General features: G+C 45.5%; 1 protein-coding gene and 1 long non-coding RNA gene across 3 annotated transcripts in view; both read left to right on the top strand.

Annotated features, from left to right (window-relative positions):
• The first annotated feature begins 9298 nt into the window (after positions 1–9298).
• Positions 9299–12730, top strand: LOC308153599. 2 transcript variants are annotated; one of them, XR_013937374.1, is made up of 6 exons: positions 9299–9338; positions 9849–9915; positions 10315–10395; positions 10544–10625; positions 11624–11690; positions 11929–12730. It is a non-coding gene; the product is annotated as an uncharacterized lncRNA (long non-coding RNA). The 2 variants fall into 2 exon arrangements; XR_013937375.1 differs by having other exon boundaries at positions 9303–9338; positions 10315–10348.
• A 1198-nt stretch (positions 12731–13928) lies between these two features.
• fgfrl1b (fibroblast growth factor receptor like 1b) overlaps positions 13929–25074 on the top strand; it is a gene marked incomplete at both ends in the record, with an annotated part of 26244 nt that continues 15098 nt past the window's right edge. Inside the window, one exon of the mRNA XM_080525872.1 lies at positions 13929–13998. Coding sequence (XP_080381998.1) covers positions 13929–13998 — 70 coding nt within the window. The remainder of the gene's footprint in view (positions 13999–25074) is intronic.

Here is a 25074-nt window from a genome sequence, read left to right as displayed (position 1 = left end):
AACACTTTTGTTTTCGCTCCAATTTTTTCAAGAGTTGAAATCAACGACCTAAGATTTTTTCTATGTACACAAAAGGCCTATTTCTCTCAAATTGTGTTCACAAATTTGTTTAAATCTGTGTTAGTGAGTACTTCTCCTTTGCCAACATAATCCATCCACCTGACAGGTGTGGCATATCCAGATGCTGATTAGGCATTCCCTCCTGGAACTGTAAAATAAAACATGTTCCCAGGCTCTACAGCCAGGGTTTAAAGGTAGGGTATATTGAAAAACAGTATTCCTGCAAGTTTACTTTTAATACATTTATTAATACATTGATAGTATGGAGGAGGATCAGGCAGAGAGGGCCTTGGTTACACAGACCCGCTCTCTGCCTGACTCTCCTCCATACTAGCGCCAGGCCTCATTTTCAGGGTTCGAGTTATGTGGGAGCCAATGGGAGCTGAGCTCCCATAAGGAAGGTCTGAGCTCCCATGAAAGCAGTAAAATCATACATCTGTGGGGGGTCGCTAATAATACATTACCACAACCATTATTTGATCATAAATGTCAATGTAATGAGTATTATTTATATTTATTTATATGATACATATTCTAAAATAAACACGTTTTCCAAAAGAACTACGCGCACCAGCATTAATCTCCTGTGAATGACAGTATGCCTTTGATTGCCTGCAATTTACCACCAAGACACTATGGGGCGCAGTAGAATATTGTGCAACAGCAGAATATGATCGTTGAGAGCTTGCGAACGTGAAAATACGATTATTGAGAAGTAGTCGAGGCTGTTAGACCAAAATATAGCGCGTTGACTTCAGTTCATGCAACAAATGTCCCCTTTGGCATGCAAGTACCTCAGGGTGATAGATAAACTTTTATCCAAAGACACAAGTGAGATCTGCTTTTTTTCAAAATGGCCGCCAACAATACATCAGAGCCCATTGGCAATTACCACACCCCATACATGTTATAGCTATAATTACACATTTTGTGTCAAACTGTACATTTGTGTGGTCGTTTCAATACGTTTCAAGGATGAAAACCCAATATTTTTCTTCTTACCATGACAATCTGGGGTAAAATATGTATGGGCAGAGATCTGTGCCACTAGAATCTGAATCTGAATTACTGACTTTGAATTTGATTTGCTCAATTTGAATTAAAAAAAATGACGTTGAATAAACATTTTTACTTTGAATTGTACTACTGAACAATTCGGTGAACGAATCTTTTCAATGAACTGATTCTAATGATTCAGTATGTTAGTGTAATACTTGGGATAAATGATTCCAAGGAATGCCTGAATTTGCCATTTAGCAGACGCTTTTAATCCAAGGTGATTTACAATTACGAATTACAGGGAGTAGCTACCCCTGGAGTAACTGAGGGCTAAGTGTCGACAATAGTGGTGGTATTCCAGGCGGGATTTGAATTCACAACCCTCCTTCCGATCACCAGTCCAACTCACTATTCACTAGACCACCACTGGTCCACCAACTGAACCCTATCCCCTCCAAAATGCCAGTGGTGGACAGACAACAGACCCATACCAATCCACCTGTGGGTCCGTTGGATCAGTAAAGGTTAAAGATCACCTTGAGCTTGGATTTGATGATTTCCTGGTCAGAGAGCAGTTGCTGAAGTGCAGAGGAAAACTCTTTGTGTTCTGATATTAACGCTGCGTTTTCCCTCTCCAGAGCACTGTGTTTCTTCTTGAGCTTGTTCAGGGCTGCTGTGGTGTTCTTCAGGTTTGCAGTCTGGTCAAGAATCTTCTGGTCCCTGTCGTGCCACTGGCTGAAGATGTTCTCTGTCTCAGCCAGCTGTTTGATGATAGCCTCCTCCTGTACCCTATAGGTGTCCCTTGCCTCCTTTAGCTCCTCAGCTAGCCGGCTGCGCTCTTCTACCACCCTCTGTTGTCCAGAGAGGGCAGCAATGGGGTCGCTCTGAAGTTTTTTGTTCTCTCTCTGCTTCTCTTTGAAGTTGGAGGCCATCTGATTTGCTCTCAGCTTCAGTTTGTAGCTGGAGCACTGCTCCTGTTTAAGAGAGGCCTGGAGTTGAGAGATGAGGCTCTCATACTTGCTCCTCATTTCCTCATGTTCAGACTGGAGGGTCTGATGCTCAGAAAATTGTTCCTGACGCGAGTTCATCAGACCCTGGTTCTTGACCATGAGGAAGTTGTGTTTGGAGAGGAGGTTTTTACTCTCCATCACCAGGGCCTGGTGCTCCAACGACAACTCCTGGAGCTCCAACCTCAGGACCTGAATGAATGAGAGAATGAATCAATCAATGAGAGAGTGAATGGATGGGTGAATGAATGAGAGAGTGAATGAATGAACTCAATTCGCAATGTTAAAATGGTCTTGCCAGATATCAGTACTATCATACCAGATAGATAACAGAACACACACATGGGTGTTTATCTTAGATCTTAATTCCCTTTGTAAATAACTGTAAACACTCAGTAAATCTGGCCTAATGCATCACAGTCATTGAAATATCTTACTTGTTCAGCAGTGGTCTCAGCCTGGAGTCTCTCAGTCAGCTGTGCGTTCCGCTCCTGCAGCTCTCTGATCCTGGTCTGGTTATCCACGAGGTCCAACTTCAGTCCCTGAATGAATGAGACAGTGAATGAATGAGAGAAGGGATGAACACGCATACACACGCGCACACACGTAGATGAAAGCACTGACAAGGGAGCTTAAACATGAAGCATTAAACGTGCAAATTAATGTAATATTTCTTCTCAAAATTGTTATCTTAGATGCTTAAACTGTACTGTAAACACAGATACAGATAGATAACAAACTGTGTAAATAAATGTTGAATCTGGCGTAATGCATCACAGTCATTGAAATAGCTTACTTGTTTAGCAGCGGTCTCGGCCTGGAGGCTCTCAGTCAGCTGTGCGATCCTGGTCTGGTTATCGATAGTCAGTTTCTCAAAGTGTTTCCGCTCTACCTCCAGGGATGAACTAATGACACGCTGAGCGATGACACTCTTCTCCAGGGCTACAGTCTTCTCATAGAGCTGTTGGTCCCAGTCCTTGAGCTGCTCAGAGATTTTCTCTGATTCGGACATCTCTATGGCCACAGCCTCTTCCAGCTCAGTGCAAACCTGTCTGACATCCTTTAGCTCCACAGTCAGTCGGTTTTGTTCATCTAGAGCCATCTTCTGCCCAGAGAGAGCAGTTTGGACTTTGCTTTGGAGCTTTCTGCTCCTACTCTGTTCTTCCCCTAGATCAGAGGCCATCTGAGTAGCTCTCACAATGTTCTCAGAGAGACTAGCATTGCAAGCTGCATTTTGCACTCGCAAGGCCTGCACTTCGCAGCTAAGGACCTGCTTCTCGGCAGTCTCTTTCTGGAGCCCCTCATGCAGTTGAACACCCTTCGCCCTCTCCACCTCCATGGCTGTGGTCAAATCTTGGAGCTCTCTGAGCTTGGCCTCGCTCTCCACAACCAACCGGTTGTGATCCTCCAGTACCATTTGGTGCTCAGAAAGAGCAGTCTCAAGGTCTCCCCGGAGCTTTTGATTTTCTGAGCTCAGCTCATTTAACTTTAGAAGCCTGGGATGGCTTTCTAGAGCCAGCTGGTCACGTTCGTCTAGCCCTCTCATACACTGTGAGAGGGCAGCCATGAGGTCGTTCTGGAGTTGCTGGCTTCTGTTTTTCTCCACCTCCAGGTCTGAGGCCATCTGATCGAGGACAGCATTTGCTGTGATTTTGTCATGCAATGCCTGCACCTTGGACCCGTTTACAGCACTGTTCTTCTGAAGCCTGTCCTCCAACACAGCCCTATGAGCTCTCTCTGCCTCCAGGGATGACATTATCTCCTGCATCTCTTGAACCCTGGCCTCATTCTCTGCAGCCAGGCTGTCGCGCTCCTCCACAGCTCTCCGCTGCTGGGACAAAGCCGTCTCCAGGTCATATTGGAGCTTCTGGCTCATGCTCTGCTGCAATAACAGGAGGTCATTCTTGGCTGTGTTGTCCTCCTGCAGGGCCTGAAGTTCAGAGCTGAGGGCCTGTAGCTTCTGGACCTGGGCCTGCCTGTCCTCTGCAAGCTGGTTGCTCTCTTCCAGTGCCCTGGTCTGCAGGGAGAGGGCGGTTTTGAGCTTCCCCTGGAGCTTTATGTTCATGCTCTGACCCTCTTTCAGCTCTGAGGCCATCTTGTTGGCTCTCATCTGAATCTTGAGGTAGCTGCACTTTCCCCCGTCCAGCGAAGTCTGGAGAACGGCTTTGGCTGCCCTCTCCTCCTCCAGAGCCTTTCTTAGTGCAGCAATCTCAGAGTCCTTGCCACAATTCTGAGGTTGGTTATTTGAGGGGAGACAAATGATCACTCTAATGATGTGCCAATACCTTATAGTAGCTATCAATTCAACATGAATTTAAACTCAAGCTCTTAACTCTTGACATTATACTGTACATAACACTGGGTAATTACAGGTAACTCACCAGGTTTTGGAAGGATGTCTTTCCACTTTCAGAGGCAGCCTGGTCATGAGGGTTGTGACTGGAGGAGGCAGAGGGCTCGTCTTGTAGTTTACTTGATTGCTCCTTGATATCATCTGATAACTGAGACTCCTCTCTACGCTCTTCATCACAATCCTAGGGAAGAAACATCACATGACAGAGCCATAGTAAACTAGTGGCTACTCTCTGATTCACATCTCTACTCGTCACCACTACATACAATATAACAAGGGACTTGAGACACTAGATGAACTAATCAATTATTATTATCCTCAATCCAGAGTAACTCTCACCAGTTGTTTCAGGGATGCCTGTCCACTGGTACAGGACTTGTCCTCCCCCATAGCTGGTGTCTCCAAGACTCTCTTGCTCTGGGCGGAGGAGGCAGCCTGATCACCTGCACTGTGGTTGGAGGAGGCATAGGGCTGGTCCTCAATTTCCTCAGCAATAGAGGTCTCAGAATCCTCTTTCTGATTCTTATCCAAGTCCTGAGATAGAGGTATACTATGTTATCAAAAGGTCTGACATCTGTATGGGGCATCCTTAAGAGCACATTGATTGTGATTATTTTACACAATGAGAGACAATAGAGACCATACCAGTTTAAGGACGGATGACAGCCTGTGAACCAGAGGCTTGAGAACCAGAGGCTTGAGAACCAGCTTGCCTCTTCCCATGGTAGGCTCCTTGTTACAGGAAGGTGACACAGCCTGGTCATCATTACCATGGCTGGAGGGGGCAGCGCGGAGAGCTTGGACCTCCTTTTTCTTCTTTTGCTCCTTGATATCATCAGCAACGGATAACTGAGACTCCTCTCTACGCTCTTCATCACAATCCTAGGGAAGAAACATCACATGACAGAGCCATAGTAAACATAGTGGCTACTCTCTGATTCACATCTCTACTTGTCACCAATACATACAATATAACAAGGGACTTGAGACACTATAGATGAACTAATCAATTATTATTATCCATATTATCCTCAATCCAGAGTAACTCTCACCAGTTGTTTCAGGGATGCCTGTCCACTGGTACAGGACTTGTCCTCCCCCATAGCTGGTGTCTCCAAGACTCTCTTGCTCTGGGCGGAGGAGGCAGCCTGATCACCTGCACTGTGGTTGGAGGAGGCATAGGGCTGGTCCTCAATTTCCTCAGCAATAGAGGTCTCAGAATCCTCTTTCTGATTCGTATCCAAGTCCTGAGATAGAGGTATATGTTATCAAAAGGTCTGACATCTGTATGGGGCATCCTTAAGTGCACATTGATTGTGATTATTTTACACAATGAGAGACAATAGAGACCATACCAGTTTAAGGACGGATGACAGCCTGTGAACCAGAGGCCTGTGAACCAGAGGCTTGAGAACCAGAGGCTTGAGAACCAGCTTGCCTCTTCCCATGGTAGGCTCCTTGTTACAGGAAGGTGACACAGCCTGGTCATCATTACCATGGCTGGAGGGGGCAGCGCGGAGAGCTTGGACCTCCTTTTTCTTCTTTTGCTCCTTGATATCATCAGCAACGGATAACTGAGACTCCTCTCTACGCTCTTCATCACAATCCTAGGGAAGAAACATCACATGACAGAGCCATAGTAAACATAGTGGCTACTCTCTGATTCACATCTCTACTTGTCACCAATACATACAATATAACAAGGGACTTGAGACACTATAGATGAACTAATCAATTATTATTATCCATATGATCCTCAATCCAGAGTAACTCTCACCAGTTGTTTCAGGGATGCCTGTCCACTGGTACAGGACTTGTCCTCCCCCATAGCTGGTGTCTCCAAGACTCTCTTGCTCTGGGCGGAGGAGGCAGCCTGATCACCTGCACTGTGGTTGGAGGAGGCATAGGGCTGGTCCTCAATTTCCTCAGCAATAGAGGTCTCAGAATCCTCTTTCTGATTCTTATCCAAGTCCTGAGATAGAGGTATATGTTATCAAAAGGTCTGACATCTGTATGGGGCATCCTTAAGAGCACATTGATTGTGATTATTTTACACAATGAGAGACAATAGAGACCATACCAGTTTAAGGATGGATGACAGCCTGTGAACCAGAGGCCTGTGAACCAGAGGCTTGAGAACCAGAGGCTTGAGAACCAGCTTGCCTCTTCCCATGGTAGGCTCCTTGTTACAGGAAGGTGACACAGCCTGGTCATCATTACCATGGCTGGAGGGGGCAGCGCGGAGAGCTTGGACCTCCTTTTTCTTCTTTTGCTCCTTGATATCATCAGCAACGGATAACTGAGACTCCTCTCTACGCTCTTCATCACAATCCTAGGGAAGAAACATCACATGACAGAGCCATAGTAAACATAGTGGCTACTCTCTGATTCACATCTCTACTTGTCACCAATACATACAATATAACAAGGGACTTGAGACACTATAGATGAACTAATCAATTATTATTATCCATATTATCCTCAATCCAGAGTAACTCTCACCAGTTGTTTCAGGGATGCCTGTCCACTGGTACAGGACTTGTCCTCCCCCATAGCTGGTGTCTCCAAGACTCTCTTGCTCTGGGCGGAGGAGGCAGCCTGATCACCTGCACTGTGGTTGGAGGAGGCATAGGGCTGGTCCTCAATTTCCTCAGCAATAGAGGTCTCAGAATCCTCTTTCTGATTCTTATCCAAGTCCTGAGATAGAGGTATATGTTATCAAAAGGTCTGACATCTGTATGGGGCATCCTTAAGAGCACATTAATTGTGATTATTTTACACAATGAGAGACAATAGAGACCATACCAGTTTAAGGACGGATGACAGCCTGTGAACCAGAGGCCTGTGAACCAGAGGCTTGAGAACCAGAGGCTTGAGAACCAGCTTGCCTCTTCCCATGGTAGGCTCCTTGTTACAGGAAGGTGACACAGCCTGGTCATCATTACCACAGCTGGAGGGGGCAGCACAGACAGCTTGGACCTCCTTTTTCTTCTCCTTTTTCTTCTCTTTAGTGTTTTTCTTTTTCTTGTTTGGCTCTGGAATGAAGAAGTAGTGTTTTAAAAAGACATATGCTGTATTTGTGCAATTGTATTTTTTTTGTTATGACATTTTAGCCCTTAGTTGTTGACATACCTCGTCGACAAATGTGCCAAAACAAAGTTCATACTGCATTGTATAAAACAGTCTCATAGATATAAAACAGCTAAGTTGTGTATTTGAATGCACACCAACATCTTAGAGAAGCTTTACCTTCATCAAGTGGGAGATCCTCCACCGTCTCAAAATCTGAAAGCACTTCAAAAAGACAATGTGCTACATTAGAGCATTTGTTTCTTAAAAGGTGTACATCAATTACCACAGTTAAAATGAAGGGGAACACATTTTGTTCTAGCTACCTTCATGACAGGGCAAACTCAGGACATCGCTAAGTGTGTTGTCGCATCTGGTCTCAGACTAAAAGGGTAGAAAGGAATAGATCACGTGTATCAGGAACAGACAAAGAGCACAATAACTTTTCTGTTAAACTGTATTCAGTCAAAGAAGGCTCTTCACAGTCCTATTCACCCTGTCAATCATCACACAGTAGACTCTCTTTGTCCAACAATACACACCCTGCACAGCTGTTATTGGACTGAGTTCTTACACTATCAACCTGTGATAGATACTGATGACAGAAGCTAGATACATATCCCTGAATTACCTCCTCAGTAGGAGGAGTTTAAAAAGAGTGCATGGCACAATAGTAAGGGTCTGAATATAGCTGACTTTGAGCCACACAATATTAATTATTTAGCTAAATAAAGGTTGAAGATAGAATATGACACAGGAGAGTTAGCACTCACATTGTTAACTTTTTTGGTTGATTTCTTCTTTCTCTTAGTTTTCTTTGCTTTATTTGGCTTATCCTGTGAAGATAGAGACAACTTTGATCAAACTTCAAATTTGACTGTATTTGAGTATGAGTGACTATATTTTTGATTTAGTGGATGAATTAAATCCTAAAAGATATTTGGGACTTTATAATACCAAGCTTCTTCAATGTGACCTCTGCCTAAAATAGATTCAATCTTTATCTTCAAATTCAGGTCAAATGTTAAAGAAAATACTAATCATCTTACCATATTGCTGATTTTCACGAACTAAACCAATAGAACTGTCTACATGGTGGTCCAAGTACTGACGCGATTTTACATCACAATGCAACAAAGGCTAATTATGACATCACTAGGTCATAAGGGTTCATTTTGAATTCAACATTTGGTCTTTAATTTGGGTTACGTAATAACAATAACTTTTATTTGTATAGCACTTTTCTCTTACCCCGCCCCCATAGACACTATATATTGTAAATATTCATTCATATTTATATCTTACCTTATTTTATATCTATGCTTCTTGACGTTTTTTGCACTACTTTTAATTATTATTATTATTATTATTATTATTATTATTATTATTATTATTATTATTATTATTATGTTGCCTGTTTGCACCAACAACCACAGCAAATTCCTTGTATGTGAAAACCTACTTGGCGAATAAAGTCATTCTGATTCTGATTCTGATTCTGATCCAACCTGTGATCATTATGAATGTTATTTTTCGAGTATTGGTTGCTTTTATTCAATGCTTTCTACTTTCACACCATGAACGTCTGCTGTTTGCGTATTGAATGTGTACATATTGAGTGTAACTGTAGTGTAACTAGTGTAACTATAAGTGCGTATAACGTACGAAATAAGTAGTTCAATTGACAACAGATAGCTGACCTTTTCCTTCAAGCTTCAGCTTCTTGGTTGGAGTCTTGAGTGTCCCACCATGCATAGCGGTAGAGAACTATAAAGGTACACGCGTCCCCTTCTTCGGTCTCACTTGCAGACATGGTTTTGGATGGTGGACACAGCCTATATTCAGCAATGGTAAGATTGTCTAGTTTAGAAACGAAACAGTGAATAGAATTAGCCAGGCTCAATAGCACTACCATTTCAGCAGGGATTAACTTTGAAATTATGAACTAGTAGGGTCAAGGGATTTTGACTTGAACGCGTTTTGATGCAGTGCTTGCATGTGCTAGCGTAGCGTCCCACTACCGGTCCTCCTGTTATCATATCGTTTTGAAAGCTAGCTGAACAATATCTGCTAGGTTGTTCCGTTAAAACGAATATTATAGTATTCATCGAAGTCATGGGTTGTCCAGCTAAGTTCGTTAGCTTCCTGCGTAGCCATACCGAGCAGCTGGATGACTGGCTAGTTTCACATGCGAGGCTAACTAGCTAACGTGGCACGTGGTTTCAAGCCAAGGCCCAAGGAAGGTTGCTTATAGGAAGTGTTTGAAACTGCAATCGATGTTCTAATGTTTAAAGAGTGACGTGAAAGTGTTTATGCAATACATTAACAAAACCTCATACTGTTTTTTCAATTGTCCTTAGAGTGGACCACCACTCAAATCAACGCACATGGGAGGACTGCAGTTGGGAGTAACCTAATCCATCCAAGGTAATTGGTGTTTTCTTGTGTGCCTTTTACCAGTTAGTGATTGTTAAGACGGTACGTTATCATGATATAGTGATTGATAATAGTTCCTGTACCCCAGCGGTAGTCAGCAGTACAGGCCAGCCCCATGCCTTGTCTGTGTTACACTGCTGGAAGAAGAAGGCTCTGCTAATCTGGCCTGGCTCAGTTGACACTGTTTTGGTGGCTATTGATGCTGGCCTACTGCAGAGCTGTGCCTGCTCGAGAGTTGGCTGCACCCGCACGTTGGGGCGGCCCTAGTCTGTGGGCTAACACAAGCCAACTATTCTACATTTGATTTAGTGAACAAATCTAGAGTGCACGTTTGCTCTGTGTGTAGACAAGCAACAATAGTTAACTAATGTGTCTCCACTACATTTTCAGACAATCATTTTGATCTTCTACGACTCCACTGAAGGTGAGGATGGGAGCAACGTTTGTTGAGTGTTTGGTAGCCCCGTGAGCGTAAGTTGTGCAATGATGATACTATCAACACATCATTCTTAATTTATGGTGATGACATCTCAAACCCTGAGCACTATTCTTCAGACTGCTCGTGGGTGGATGTGTTTTGCTCGTAGATGCTGAATCTTGTATTTGGTCTCGTTCACAGGAATGATGCAGACGAGCATGGAGCTGCTTGTACTGGGTCGATTCTGAAATGCCTGCAATATTTCAGTCGGCCTTGATGCCAGGTAATGTTCTTTTGGTGTTGGGAGTGAATAATGAATGTTGTGCATTGCTGATATCAACCTCATTCTGAATTTATGGTGATGACATCTCAGAACCCTGAGCACAATATTTGAAGATTGTGGTTGGATCTGTTTTGGCTTGAGGTCCTGACATTTATTCTTTGTCTTGACTTTATGGGATATGATGGTGAGGAGTAGTACTGCTCTGTATGCAGATTCAGAACTTTTTACAGCAAATACCTTATATCTTCCTCAAAAGTGAGGGGTCAATATCATAAATATAATGGGTATATATATATTTGTGCACACTACTGGCATTTGAAGTTATGTACAACCCAAGATGTACTATCATAGCAGAGGCTACTTCCTCGTTATGATCTCTTTAAACTTGGGAGAATAATTACAGGACTTTGGCACAGTTTAAAGTAGACTCAATCTACAATAATCTGACTAGAAGACCTGAGACAACATTTTCAATTCTGCTTAACTCACATCCACCCACGAGCAGTCTGATTGGGGGGAAAAAAGTCATACACTTCTAAGTAAATACCTGTTTGTTATCTTCTGATAACCTCTAGTCTAAATGCTCACTGTCCATCTGCCATTGTTCTCAATGTGGTAACCAGTAGCTTTGTTTATCTTAGTTTGTGTTAATTGTTGAAACATATAGGTTTGTGAATTTTTCCTTAATCTTACTGTACAATTTATACAGAAATAAAAACTCAAAATATATTTCAAATGGGCGCCTAAACCCTCTTCAACTTTGACAGTGGGCACTGCATGAATTGTCCCAGAGGGGGCGACCAAGCATCGCTGCGGCGAAGCACAGTGGAATTCAAGCTTGGTGTTGGGAGTGAACAATGAATGTTGTGCATTGCTGATATCAACCTCATTCTGAATTTATGGTGATGACATCTCAGAACCCTGAGCACAATATTTGAAGATTGTGGTTGGATTTGTTTTGGCTTGAGGTCCTGACATTTATTCTTTGTCTTTTACAGGAATCATTCATGTAGCTGCTTGGACTGAATGTGCTTCATGTTGAATTTCAGTGGGATTTGATGCCAGGTAATTCACTTGTTGCATTTGAAGTGACGTACAACCCAAGATGTACTATCATAGCAGAGGCTACTTCCTCGTTATGATCTCTTTAAACTTGGGAGAATAATTGCAGGACTTTGGCACAGTTTAAAGTAGACTCAATCTACAATAATCTGACTAGAAGACCTGAGACAACATTTTCAATTCTGTTTAACTCTGTTTGTCAATGGTGAAGAGATTTGTAATTTGTCATGTACTTCTACAGGTGAATCTGGTCAAACTGGGAGAGGAACAGGAATCCTGCAGATGACTGGCAGTCCAGCTGCCTCTGGTACTACTGCTGGGTCACTTGGCCTTTGAGCTGATCTGGTCCTTCAAGGGGAAAGGAAGTGTTATGATGTGTTTTTGTGTGACTATAATGCCAATCTTGTGAATATTGCAATACACATTGTTTAACCTTAAACATACTTTAAGTGTGCCCACTCTCAGTAGTAAACAACATTCTTAGGAGCAGGCATATACCATATCAAGTAAGTGAGGCCAGTTTAGCTCTAAGGACATAGGAGCCTAACCCAGTGGTCAGCAGAGCAGAACAGCATGAACACAGGATAGCCATGTATGGGAACTAATGTCAGTATTGTAAGTTACGAGGTAAAGCTATTTCCTCTGAGAACGGTATATAAGCTGTAACAAACATCAGTACTTTGCTTGGCATCTCTTTATGCCACAGCCAGGCTCGGCACCAGTCGCAGCCAAGCTCGACATCTCTTATGTCGTAGCCATGCTTGGACTTAACAGAGCATGCTGCCTTGGAAACATCTGTACAAGAGAATGCAACTCAGATCTGCCTAATACAATGATTACGATTCAACCTTCTCTCTGAGTCATCAATATATCATTTCCGACCACCTGACCAAGAAAGATCTCCACATAACAGGAAGTCTGCGGGACCAGGCCTTTTACTCCTTGTTGCTACAGTGACATTGTGTTTCCAGCCATTTTATTGTGTTGGGCCTGAAGATGCTGTCATGCACTGTCCCAAGAGGTGCTCTGCGTTCACTGTGTAATGGACGTATGCTGTATAAATAAAATGTGTTCTTTGCAATCTCTTGTCTATCGGGTATTCTGTGGTATTTTCTCTTGTCTAGGCACTATTGAGGGCAGCTTAAAATGTTATACTGTACCCTTATTTAGAAATAAAATCTATGCATGACTGAAGATCTGAATGTAATGAGCTCAGACTTTATGGGATATGATGGTGAGAGGTAGTACTGCTCTGTATGCAGATTCAGAACTTTTTAGAGCAAATATCTTATCTTCCTCAAAAGTGAGGGGTCAATATCATAAATATAATGGGTATATCTATATATATTTGTGCACACTCCCATCACTTAACAAATCTCATGATTGGGGGAAAAAAGTCATACACTTCTAAGTAAATGCCAGTTTGTTATCTTCTGATGACCTAGTCTAAATGCTCTGTGTCCATCTGCCATTGTTCTCAATGTGGTAACCAGTAGCTTTGTTTATCTTAGTTTGTGTTAATTGTTGAAACATATAGGTTTGTGAATTTTTCCTTAATCTTACTGTACTTTTTATACAGAAATGAAAACTCAAATATATTTCAAATGGTCGCCGAAACCCTCTTCAACTTTGAGAGTGGGCACTGCATGAATTGTCCCAGAGGGGGCGACCAAGCATCGCTGCGGCGAAGCGCAGTGGAATTCAAGCTGGTCCACGATTGGCCAGCGGCTCCACAGCTGTGATACTCTGGAAACTTCGCCTCTTTTCCTCATGGCAAGAAGGATGCAGAAGGACACAACAGGGATGAAGAGAGAGGGGCGCCCTCCAACTTGACCATTACCCGTTATTTCACCTTTTTTTCCCCGAGGACTGGCATTTAAAAAAATGAAAACTAAATTATACTATATCAGACGATAGGAGACAGCTATTTTTCACATGGAATCTAATTATATTTGATTAATTGTATGCGTCAAGACTTTTGATTTCTCCGTCAGACTTTACAGTGACATTGTGTTGACATCCATTCAGTGGAAGGATTTGGCTGGAGGAGACGTGACATGTGAGTATCCCTAATCTGCGCACTTCATTGAAGTTGTGTGTACATTTAATTATGTCAATGTGGAGATGTAATTTAAACGTAACTTGGTCAACTCAATCAAGTCCAGTACTGTTATAAGCTATATTTGTCATGGAATCATCTCTTCTGCCCTTTCGACAGACTGTAAACTGCACTTGCTGAACATGTTCACTAAGGATGGGTGTCTGGCTCTGTGTACCTTGATGTTAATTCTGTTGTCCTGTGAGGCTAGAGGTAAGACAAAGACATGTTATATCGTACTATCTTGGTGCAGTATTTTGGAATGATTGTTACTTTAAAATTCACCCTTTTCCTCTCTGACCTAATTTCTGGAAACTATCTGTATGAACGTGTATCTGGTGATACTAGAGAGAAAATATCACCTCAACGTTTTTGCACAATTAATCCAGTTAATTGACATTGTCTTAAGTTTAAAACCTATAAAAATAGAATAATAGTACAGAGTTGGCGTTTACCAAATTCTTGCTTTTGGCTGTGCAAATATTTTTGTTTGTTGGAAAATGTTTGTCTTCAGCACTCAGTCAGAGAGGAGTCAGTCCACTTCACCCAGAAAGCCCTCGCTTCTCTCACATGTTTAATTCAAAGGAATTCCGTTAACAATTCTGTGAACTCCACTTTGGCTCCCAACCAGACATACAAATGTATTCAAGGGTCAACAGAGACAAAACATCCTTTTAGTGGTAAATTTGTTTAGTGAATAACTGCACCAGAGAGTGGCCCTGTGCTCTGTTTACTGACAAAACACCTCGACCACGGGGCTGCACATAAGTGCGCCTTCTGAAGCGACCCTGTTTGAATCAGCGGCGCCCGTCGGATACCAAACACGCATGCCTTTTCTGGGATTCGCTACGGAAATGTAGAGGTGCACACGTTTGCACCTCCTGCCAAGTTGAAAAGCAGTTAATGTAAATCAAAGCAGGACTGATGACACCTACTGGGCTGGTAGAGTACATCAGGCCAGACTGAGGGGTGCTGTTTGCCTCTATGATCCTCCACTGCTGACTGGAGACTCTTTAAATGTCCCTAGAGTTGCAGGAAATAAACACTGCATTGTAAGGAAAAGTAAACAAGTCCACAGTGAATCACCATCTCAAACCCAGCTTATTTCTTTCAGTGGGGTTAATGCTTTTTGTTGGTTTGATTTTGAGTTGGCTAGGTATGGTTTGGATATGATATGGAAGTTGCATCTAGGTGAATTTGAGTGTGGTGCAAATGTTTCAATATCAGGTTCAGCATTTTTAATTGATGATTTGGGGTAGTGCTGACACCCGCAGTCAGTGGTGTGTTATAATTCATTCTTGTCCTAAAGTGGTTTGTCGATGGTGGCGTCCTCAAATCCTTTCAGTAAGAAGACTGAGCGCATCAAGTCAGGCTTGCTGTGACCAGGTATCTGACCACAGCCAGATAGGCCTCAAGAATGCTGGCCAGACCCTGACCTCTCTGGAGTAATCACACCATTGTTCTCTGTATTTATTCATTGTGTGTGTGTGTGTGTGTGTGTGTGTGTGTGTGTGTGTGGGTGCGTGTGTGTGTGCGTGTGTGTGTGCGTGTGTGTGTGTGTGTGTGTGTGTGTGTGTGTGTGTGCGCGTGTGTGTGCGTGCGTGTGTGCGTGCGTGTTTGTGTGTGTGCGTGCGTGCGTGCGTGCGTGCGTGCGTGCGTGCGTGTGTGCGTTCGTGCAGGCGGTCAGTTGAGGTTGGGTATCTCGTGTCTGTGTGTATGTGTGCTGGGGTGGGTGTTAGGAGGAAATGCACACAATCTTTGTTGTCCTTGGATTGCTCCTTTCCTTTCTGCCTCGTCCTAGTCATCCCAGGAATGCTACAGCCCAGGAGGTTGTGTAGTGAGTGCCTGGCCGGGGTACAGAGGTGCTATGCGGGAGGTCTATGGTTGGGAAGGGTACATTGAGAAGTGTTGGTTATGGTCCAGGTGAGGGAATGCAGCCCTATTGAATATTCTCAATAGGCTCTGGGGATCGCTGGGGAAAGGCTATTGATACTGACGGTGGGGGTATTTCAAATTGAGGAGACTTCAACTTGGTTACACAGGATCGGGATCATTTCAGTATCAATTCAGGAAGTAGATTGATCTATATGTTATGATTCAACGATTGCCAATAGGGCTTTTATTTTCAATGATTTCTCAATAAACTGAAAAACTGAAACTTTGTACATACAAAAACCCAACCCTGTCAGACATGTCTATCATTACATCCATGATAGAAAGAAAGTCCGTGCTGGCTGGCCGTCAATGAAGAGTGATGTAAGAGCCACAGAGTGTTCTCTGGGTGGGATATCCATGCTGTCTGCTCCATACACACACACATACACACACACACACACACACACTCAAACACACACACACACACACACACGGTGGAGATAATGTGCGAACACAGCCGGTTTGCGGAATGTTTTTGGCTCCTCACTCTTCCTCATGTGGTCACGTAGTTCCTATTTCTCGCTGGCTACTCTCAACGTCTGGAGAGAAGTGGCCCGCATGGGCTGTGAGCTCCCCTTCCCCCCCCCCCACCCCCCACCCCCCGTGGGTGCTTAGGGCACTATCTGCCATTCCAACCCAGCCCTGCACTCTCTCTCTCAGTGGCCTTCCATGGCCCTGCGCCGGGCTGTCACACCTTCCAGGGCCTTCCAGGGCCAGCCGTCTGCCCTAGCCGCTCAGACAGGCTCAGTCGGAGGTTCCAGATTAGTGGCTGTGAGCTGATTTGAACACAGAGTCTCAAACAGACCATACCCAAAGCTAATAAATACTTAGGAAGTTGTTTGATTTATGTCCTTCTTCCAGTCTGAATCGAAATAGTGTTCCTGTCAAAGATGCAGCGACAGCCACATGTTTCTGGGGGATTTTTTTTTCTTCTCCCTCTTACTTGGACACAGTATCAAAGGTTCGCCTTGTGACTCAGCCCCCTCAATCTGAAAACGGTTTTGAGGCGTCTATTCGGTGTTAAATGAGACGTACTGGGAACATGCTCAACAGTCACAGTTTACAGCTGACGGAGGGTATTTTGCCATGCTGTGCTTCTCACAGACCTGACATTACTGCAAGGTCTGGCTTGTCTTGTCCCAATCAGTAACTAACTACCCATACTGAATGTATAACATCAGTAACTACCCATACTGAATGGATAACATCAGTAACTACCCATACTGAATGTATAACATCAGTAACTACCCATACTGAATGACAGCTTGACTCCCTCCTAAAGACCTCTTCACCCCCCACTACCCCTCTGTACAGTTCCTCAACTGTTAATAATAATAACAATAATAATAATAACATTTTTAAAAAGCTTCTAACATTGTGACTGCCAATGGCACCTGGGGTCCTAGCATAGATTTTTCTCATGATGACTGATGTATAGACAAATGTACTTGTTGTAAGTCGCTTTGGATAAATGTGTCTGCTAAATGTAAAAAATGTAAATGAATGTTGCATAGTGAATCTCACAAAAGCCTAACTTAAATAGTTGTGTCATGACATTACAGTTTTATCCTTTGTCTTGTGACGGATCCATACGCAACTTGTTCTGCTGTTCAATACCACAAGCTTTGATTCTTGAAGAATATGACTCATAAATGCCTAATGAGCTTGAGGACAGCTGGCTTGCCTTATCGTAACCCATAATATAGGGTTGCTTTACTTCATCGCTTGTAAACAATGTTTTTGTAAACAAACACCGTATAGCTTTGAAATTATGTTTAAAACGATCATTTCAATCCCACAGGCTGTTTGTCCTCGCATCCAGAGCCCTGTCTATCTGAGAGTGGTCACATTTAACCTAGCCACATCTCCCAACTTTATACCAGGGGGGTATTCCATCAATGTCGCTAAAGGAAAATCCAGGCTTATTCTGGTAAGTCTCACAATAGTCATCAAACATAAGCCTGGATTTTCCTTTAGCGACTTTTATGGAATATCCCCCAGATCAAGTGGCAGGCCAGCCATATGGCAGAAAATAAATGAAGGACCGTGCACCTCTAGAGTTGTGCTTGGTGTGACGTGTGACTGAGTTCTCTATCTCCCCTGTGTGCCTCTCTCAGCAGGTGTGAGTCTCCTCCAGCTCATTAGGCAGATAATGGTTGATAATGGTTGATAATGGCTGATAATGGGGCAGTGCAGGCGGTCTACCACCTTATCACACTCTGCTGATAAGACACAGTCCTAGCTGGAGCCACGGCGACAGTGCTCAGCTACTGATGGACAGCAGCTATATAGTCTGGAGCATATCTGCTGGTCAAGAGGAGGAGGAGGGTCAGAGAACTGGAATCTGAATGAAAACAAAATTCTTCTAAAGGAGTGGAATTTATGGGTTAAAGGTTCCAAGGCTCCAATATTTTTGTCATTTTGTATTTTTTTACTGTATATTCATCGCCGAAATGTAGGGGAGAGTGACTAGGGAAAGGTTAGTTGACGGTTCGACTCCCATCGGTAGTGCGAGACCTGAAATCTAAAATGTTTTGTATTCTCTGTAGAAATGTACATTTTGGCCATCAGAATGTATAAATGAATAACACAGTTGTAAAGGTGTGCTGTCAAACATTACCTGGTTATTACAGTCATATGTGCTTGGAGCCCACATTGTTCTCCTGCCTACTGTACTCCTGTCAAGTTCTTTGATGTTCACTTTTTTAATCTCTTCCCTGGTGTACTGTACATTCGTTGTGCAAGTGGGTTTGTTTGGCTGGATTCCTGGTTCTGTGCAGGACCATTTTTTCAATGAAGTATTATTCAGTTGAGAGACCCAGTACATAGAGGAGGAGGAAACAGAAATAATGAGTTTGCATGTTGCCCACTAACAGGGCACTTTCAAAGTACAATATGTCAGGTGTTTGCCAGTTACCACACATGCTCCCATATAAAGTTTCCATGAGTTCACCTTTCTCATATTGCTGTTGTTTTGTGTAGTTTTTGTCTTCATGTTTGGCAATGAGGAAGACAGCTTGGCAGGTGATGCTGACTGTGTGTGTTCTCTGGCTCTATAAACCTAGTGCTAGTTAATCAACACATTGTGGTTGGGGGGAAAGGTCTTGTGATTAGATCTGAACACGATGTACACCCCAGCACATCCAACACAATGTGCGGAGCACACACACCTCGCCTCATACATCAGCCCACATGAATGAAGGCTGCCAAAACCCATATTGTCTTTGAATCCATATTTTTTCAATTCCACCGGGAGTAAAAAGAAAAAAAAATCCCCATTATGTTTTGTTTTGAAGTAGGCCCCGGCTGTCTTTGTAGTTGTGATCTCTCTTAAACGTGCTGGCTTTCAAAGAAAACAAAAAAAGAAGAAGAAAAAAAAACAAAAGCGGTGTTTCGCGTGAGGAAAGGGAACTTTTGACGTAAACAAGGCCGTTAATGAGCTGCCTTTGGTAGAGACGTATTGCTCAAGCACCGCTGTTTGCGAATGGTGTTGGTATTTATAGAGGGAGACATTAAAATACAAAGACGAGTGGCTGGCGTTCAAACACTGGGGCCCCGGTTTAGATAAAGGTTTCTGTGGTGAGCCGGCGGCCTGTGGAGGTCACGGAGGTGTCATCTCCCTATTTGTGTGTGCTCTTACCTGATGGTGTTTGCACAGGTGGGAGAAGGCACATTGGGAGTGAATGAGACATTGGAAGCTCCTGTCATTCCTCCCTCCATTGTTCTCTCCATTCCCATGGACTTAGCTTGTCTGTGCGGTGCACTCGTACAAGACCAGGCCGAGTGTTCGTCATGACCAATTTGTTCTCCCTGTGGGGCCTGTCCTCCTAATGGAGGAGGCGCTGTGGCAGGTCCATTGTCCCCTGGTAAAGGTGGGATTACGCCATCTTAACCAAGAGGGATTACTGGAGCTTCCCCTCCCTTTGCACCACTCCTCACAGCCTGTACCCTGGGCTTTTAAGATGTCATGGAGAGCACGGTGAATAGCCCCTTCCGTGCGTTCGTCCCATTGACTCAGGGCGCGGAGGGGGGGGGGTTCTCTTTTTTAGAACCCAGCGTTTTTTTTCCCGGAACACCGACATTCCAGGCATTTAGAACCTGTGGCTCAACGGAAGGGCCTCCTTAATGGCTTTCATCCTCGACGCGCTCTACTCTCTCGTCCGTTCCCGATGGCAGCTCCAACGCTAGAGCCCCACTTCTGCTTGGTTCATCGCCATAGGTCACAGAATGTTCTGGGAGTAGTGTAGGAAACATGCACTCCAACAAGAAAGGGCCTCTTAGTCTGCTACCAATAAGGGCCTCAGAAGAGAGAGAGAGAGAGAGAGAGAGAGAGAGAGAGAGAGAGAGAGAGAGAGAGAGAGAGAGAGAGAGAGAGAGAGAGAGAGAGAGAGAGCTCAGGGTGTAGCCCTGATGAAAGAGAGGCAGCGCCCCGAGACGGCAGGGGCCTGTTTAGGAGGTTGGGAACGCTACAGAATGTTCAGCTAGAAATGTGTCTCTAGAACAGGTATGACATGTCTGTCATGTCATGTAGACGAGGGGTCTCGTGTCAGCTCTATAAATGACATTTCTGGCTGCAACGCTCTGAACCGATGGCTCACCTCACTGAACACACAGCGGGTTTCTCTAAAAGCAGCCATGAGTATGTCCACCTGGCCTTGGCCTTGGCCTGTGTGTGTGTGTGTGTGTGTGCGTGTGCGTGTGCGTGTGCGTGTGCGTGTGCGTGCGTGCGTGCGTGCGTGCGTGCGTGCGTGCGTGCGTGCGTGCCTGTGTGTGTGTTTGTGTCTCTGTCTGTCTGTCTGTGTCTGTGTGTCTGTGTGTGTGTGCGTTTGTGCATGCACGTGTGCAGTCTCGTCTGGGTCTCCCATGTGCAATCTGTCCTGCTTCCACTCTGGCACGCCACTCCAGCAGTGACAGACTAGCCCTGCAGCAGCAGTAGCAGCAGTAGCAGCAGTAGCAGCAGTAGCAGCAGTAGCAGCAGTAGCAGCAGCAGCCTCCGACACACAAAGGAACATGTAAACATTACCGTGGAGCGCCGTGCCAAACCCAGGATCAGGGAACCTTGCGTGAGATATGGTGAGATAGCTGTTTGGTTGACACCAAAAAGGGCCGAGCTTAATAAGCAGGTGCTCATTACCCTGAGGGAGCCCTGCCGCCACCGCCGCTGCCGCTAGTTATACAACATTACCCAGAATCCCTATGGAGCTGCGGGCCTGTTTATGAGGACAGAGTTGGCACTGCGTTGCCCTTTCCCTGTGGTCCGAGCTGCTGGTGGTCCGCAGAGCTGAGAACACACAGATGAGGGTCCCGTTCCACATAGGGGTGGCTACTACGGTGCAGTGGGCCTGGAGCTGATGGGAAACAACATACACACACACACACACACACACACACACACACGGCTTGGGAACTGGAGCCTCTGTGATTCAGCCTGAGTGTGTACACAAGGCGCCCACTCTCTCCTGTGACTCATCCACATGAATCTCATTCACAGTGGTATTATAGATTGGCATTTTTACTCCACCAGGGAGAGAGTGTGTGTGTGTGTGTGTGTGTGTGTGTGTGTGTGTGTGTGTGTGTGTGTGCGTGCGTGCGTGCCTGTGCGTGTGTGTGTGTGTGTGTGTGTGTATGGGCAGTTGAAGGGAGAGGTGGGCATTGGGCATTGAGGTCCACATCGTTGCTCTACTACTACAGCCCACAGCACCCAACCACCCACCCTCCCCAGCTACCCACCCCCACCCCCTCACAGGCCTGGCGCCAGGGTGAACAAATCTGCCCTTGTGCCCTCGTGCCAGGCTCTGCCACGGTGGAGGTGGGCCGGAGGGGGGCGAAGCGTCTGCTCCAACAACATGCCAGGGCTAGAGGGAGGCAGACGCTAGACGTCACTCTCCAAGAATGTCAACGGTTTGACTGTGAGGAATGACCAGGTCTCTGTGTTCTCTTACAAAGGTAGAGCAGAGCAGAGTGTTCTTCCAAGAAGGTGGATTTTTTTTCACACAGACACGCACACGTACGTGCACACACAAACACACACACACACACACACACACACACACACAAACACACACACACACACACACACACACACTGAGCCACCATATACTCAGAGACAGCTGCTAGCCTGTATGGGTTCTGGGTGGGGTAAGGCCAGGTGTGATGACAGACACACACAATCACACACACACTCTCTGTTGAGCATTTACAGCTACGGCTGTCGCCCTTATCTCTTCTCCAGCTCTCTGGAGACATAGAGAACAAGTGCTCTGCCCCCACCCCCCCCCCCCCACCCCACCCTCGGCCTAGGCAAGGTTGAGAGACTGCTAAGATGAGATTGTGCTGTGGTGAATCTGCTGCGCCGTTAATTGAGTTAAGTGTTGTGTGAGGAGAGGTGAGGATCAGTAGACAGCTGGCTCATGTCCTCTAAAGCCCAAGAGCTGGCCCTAGGAAAAGAGGGGGGGTCCCCCATATAGAAGAAAGACCCAAAATTTTGATTTGTGAGAGGACAGAATACACAGGGGACATAGAGGGGTTGAGGACGGGGAGGAGGTAGATAGGGGTTTGGATTGAGGAAGGTGTCGCTCTTGGTTCTACTGAAGGGGGGGGGGGGGGGGGGGGGGGGGGGCGCAACCGGGTTTTAGAAGCTTGTCTCAAAAACCCACTCATATTCAAATCTACTGCTGCTCCTCAGACACGGCTGTGTGAACAGGGTCAGGTGGGAGGACACTAAAGAAGCAGGGACATGAACATCTCAGTCCAAACTATCGTAAGAGACAAGGATGACGTGGTTGAAGAAGTACTGGGTAAAACACTGGACCAAAGTAAATGTTAGAGAATCTGCACCTTTTTGGGGAAAAAAAGATGGGCAAACGCTTTTCACCGTAACAACAAAAAAAAACAGCGTAAGCGACGTTCCCCTCCACTACGTTCCTGGTTAGTGGATGAGGCAGAGTAATTAGATGGGCAGAGAGGGCATCGTTCATTCATGCAAGGGGTCTTAAGGAGGGGTGTGAGCCTGACTGAGGGAGGGAGGGAGGGAGGGAGTGAGAGATACACACCGGGGTGAGTTAGAGGTAAACAGGGGGGTTTGTTTGCCTAGGCCCTCCTCCGTCTTGTCTCGTATTCCTGAGCCCGAGCATCACATCAGGCCAACGGCGTAATCTCCCAGCTCTGATAAGGAACCGAATTCCACACACAAAGACCGAGAGCTAGCTTTGTTTGGTCTAACAGGCCTATCTACCAAGGCAAACATGACATTGCAATAGGCTGCCATTTTCGCCCCCCCCCCCCCTTCTTGTCTCTGTCAGGATATGGGGAGAGAGATAAGCCGGGTTCGCTCTCCTAAATGAGATGATAGCCGAGATCGAATTCAAGATGGAGGGCACCTTGGTTGGTCTGACCTATTTTAAGGCTGGACTGACTTATCTTCTCTTTTGATAATGACAGTGTCAGCAGTGTGGTATTTGCTTTCTCTCTTCACAACTTTGGTTGTTGAGAGCAGAACATTCTTTCTATGGTTTCTATGATGTCTCTATTCATGAGTCCAGTCGTGTTAGAAGGTGTTCCATCATGCTTAAGTACGATAAAGAACGTTGACCTTTGAACGCTTTAGAAGAAAAGGTTCTACCCAGAACCGGAAAAAGGGTTCTTCGGCAGTCCCTTTTGGGTTTCATGTTGAACTCTTTATCCACAGAGGGGTTCTATGCGGGAACCCAAAAGGGCTCTTCAAAGGCTTCATCCACAGGGAGCCGAAGCCGAAGAACCCTTCCGGCAACCCTTGTTACTAACAGCGTCGAGACAAGCGTAGAAAATCCTGCGACGTCTTCCAACGAACTGTCCTTTGGATTTATTACAGCGAGCGCTCCCTCTCCCCTGTAGTCCTGTCATGGACACATGTTCGGTAGTCCCTCGTCTGTACAGGACAATGAGTGTGATTGTGTTGACGTACATGTGTACAATCCACTCACAGCAATATCCTGACCAGGTTCCCACACACAGGGGCCCTCCATTAATTAATGAAATAACCATTCCACCCCCCCCCCCCCCTCCCTTCTTTCTTATCCTCTCTCTCGCTCTATCTTTCCTTATCTTTTCCTATCTCTCTATCCATTTCTCTTGTCTCTCTCCCTCCCTCTCTCTTTCTTTCTCTCTCACTTTTGCTCCTCCCTTCATCTCTCCCTCTCTCCTTCACCTTTGCTCCTCTCTCTTTCACTCCTGGTCCTCCCTCTGTCTTTATCTCCCCCCCCCCCCCCGCCCCTTCTCCTGAAACCCCGGCTACTTCCTCTGCCCTAATAATTTATCCCGGCAGAGCACTGTCGAGGTCCGTTTGAAGCTCTCCGTACGATACCAGCGCCGTTCTCCTGAGTCAGCCAAGGCCACCGCCGCTTCAAAGCTTCTTCCAGGGGCTGCGGTTTGGGGGGGGGAGGCCTCCCTTCCCCATAAATCCTCCCTGAAATCAACCCCCACCCCTCCCCACTCCTCCCCTCCCCTCCCCTCCCCTCCTCCGTATCAAGATGTCTAAAACAAAGTGGGCCACAAGAGGACGAAAGCCCACTGGAGCTTTAAAGTGATCCCTGGTTATCCATATAGGTTACGGGACCCCCCCCCCCCCTCTGCCTCGGTGTAGATTATATGTAGGATCCAGCTGTCAGAGACCTTCTGAAGACAGCCAGGATAAGTCCACTGGGCCAGGCCATAACATCTTTCCCGCTTTTTATGTTTATGGATGCCCATTACCTGTCTACAGTCATATAATGCATGTAGTCGTGACGGGGAGACCAGGCCAAACACTGCTGATGTGCAGGAGTGGGGTTGTATGCTGTATGCTGTATGCTGGAGGTCGAGCTCTGGGAGGTCCATCAAGCAGTTTGTCATGCAGCAGTCCCATCTGTTGCTGTAGTGTGGCTGGCTGCGTCTCTCCCTGTGTGTGCTGAGCCCTCGACGCACACACACACACACACACACACACACACACACACACACAGCCAGCCAGCCCAGCGCACACAGCCCTGTGGCTTCCCTCGCTCCTAGATAAAAGCAACTAGGGAGGAATTCAGAGGAAACTGTCAAGACGAATGAGAAAAAGAAGAGAGGGGGCAAGTCTGACATTTATTTCGGATCCATGCGACAAAAACATCTGCTGTGTGTGTGTGCGTGTGTGTGCATGTCTGTGTTTGGGATCAATGCTATACACATCTATGTGTGTATGTGTGTGTGTGTGTGTGTGTGTTTGTGTGTGCGTGTGTTTCAACACACGTTCATGTGTGGGGGTATCACTCCCCCTCCCACCCTTGGCCCGTTGTGTCCCATGTGGACAGAGAACACCCGGGGTGTGTGTGTGTGTGTGTGTGTGTGTGTGTG

Source organism: Nansenia antarctica (genome assembly GCF_963989245.1).
Source record: "Nansenia antarctica genome assembly, chromosome: 3".
Classification (NCBI taxonomy): domain Eukaryota; kingdom Metazoa; phylum Chordata; class Actinopteri; order Argentiniformes; family Microstomatidae; genus Nansenia; species Nansenia antarctica.
Note: the sequence above shows the minus strand (reverse complement) of the source record. Positions and strands in the feature narration are given on the sequence as shown.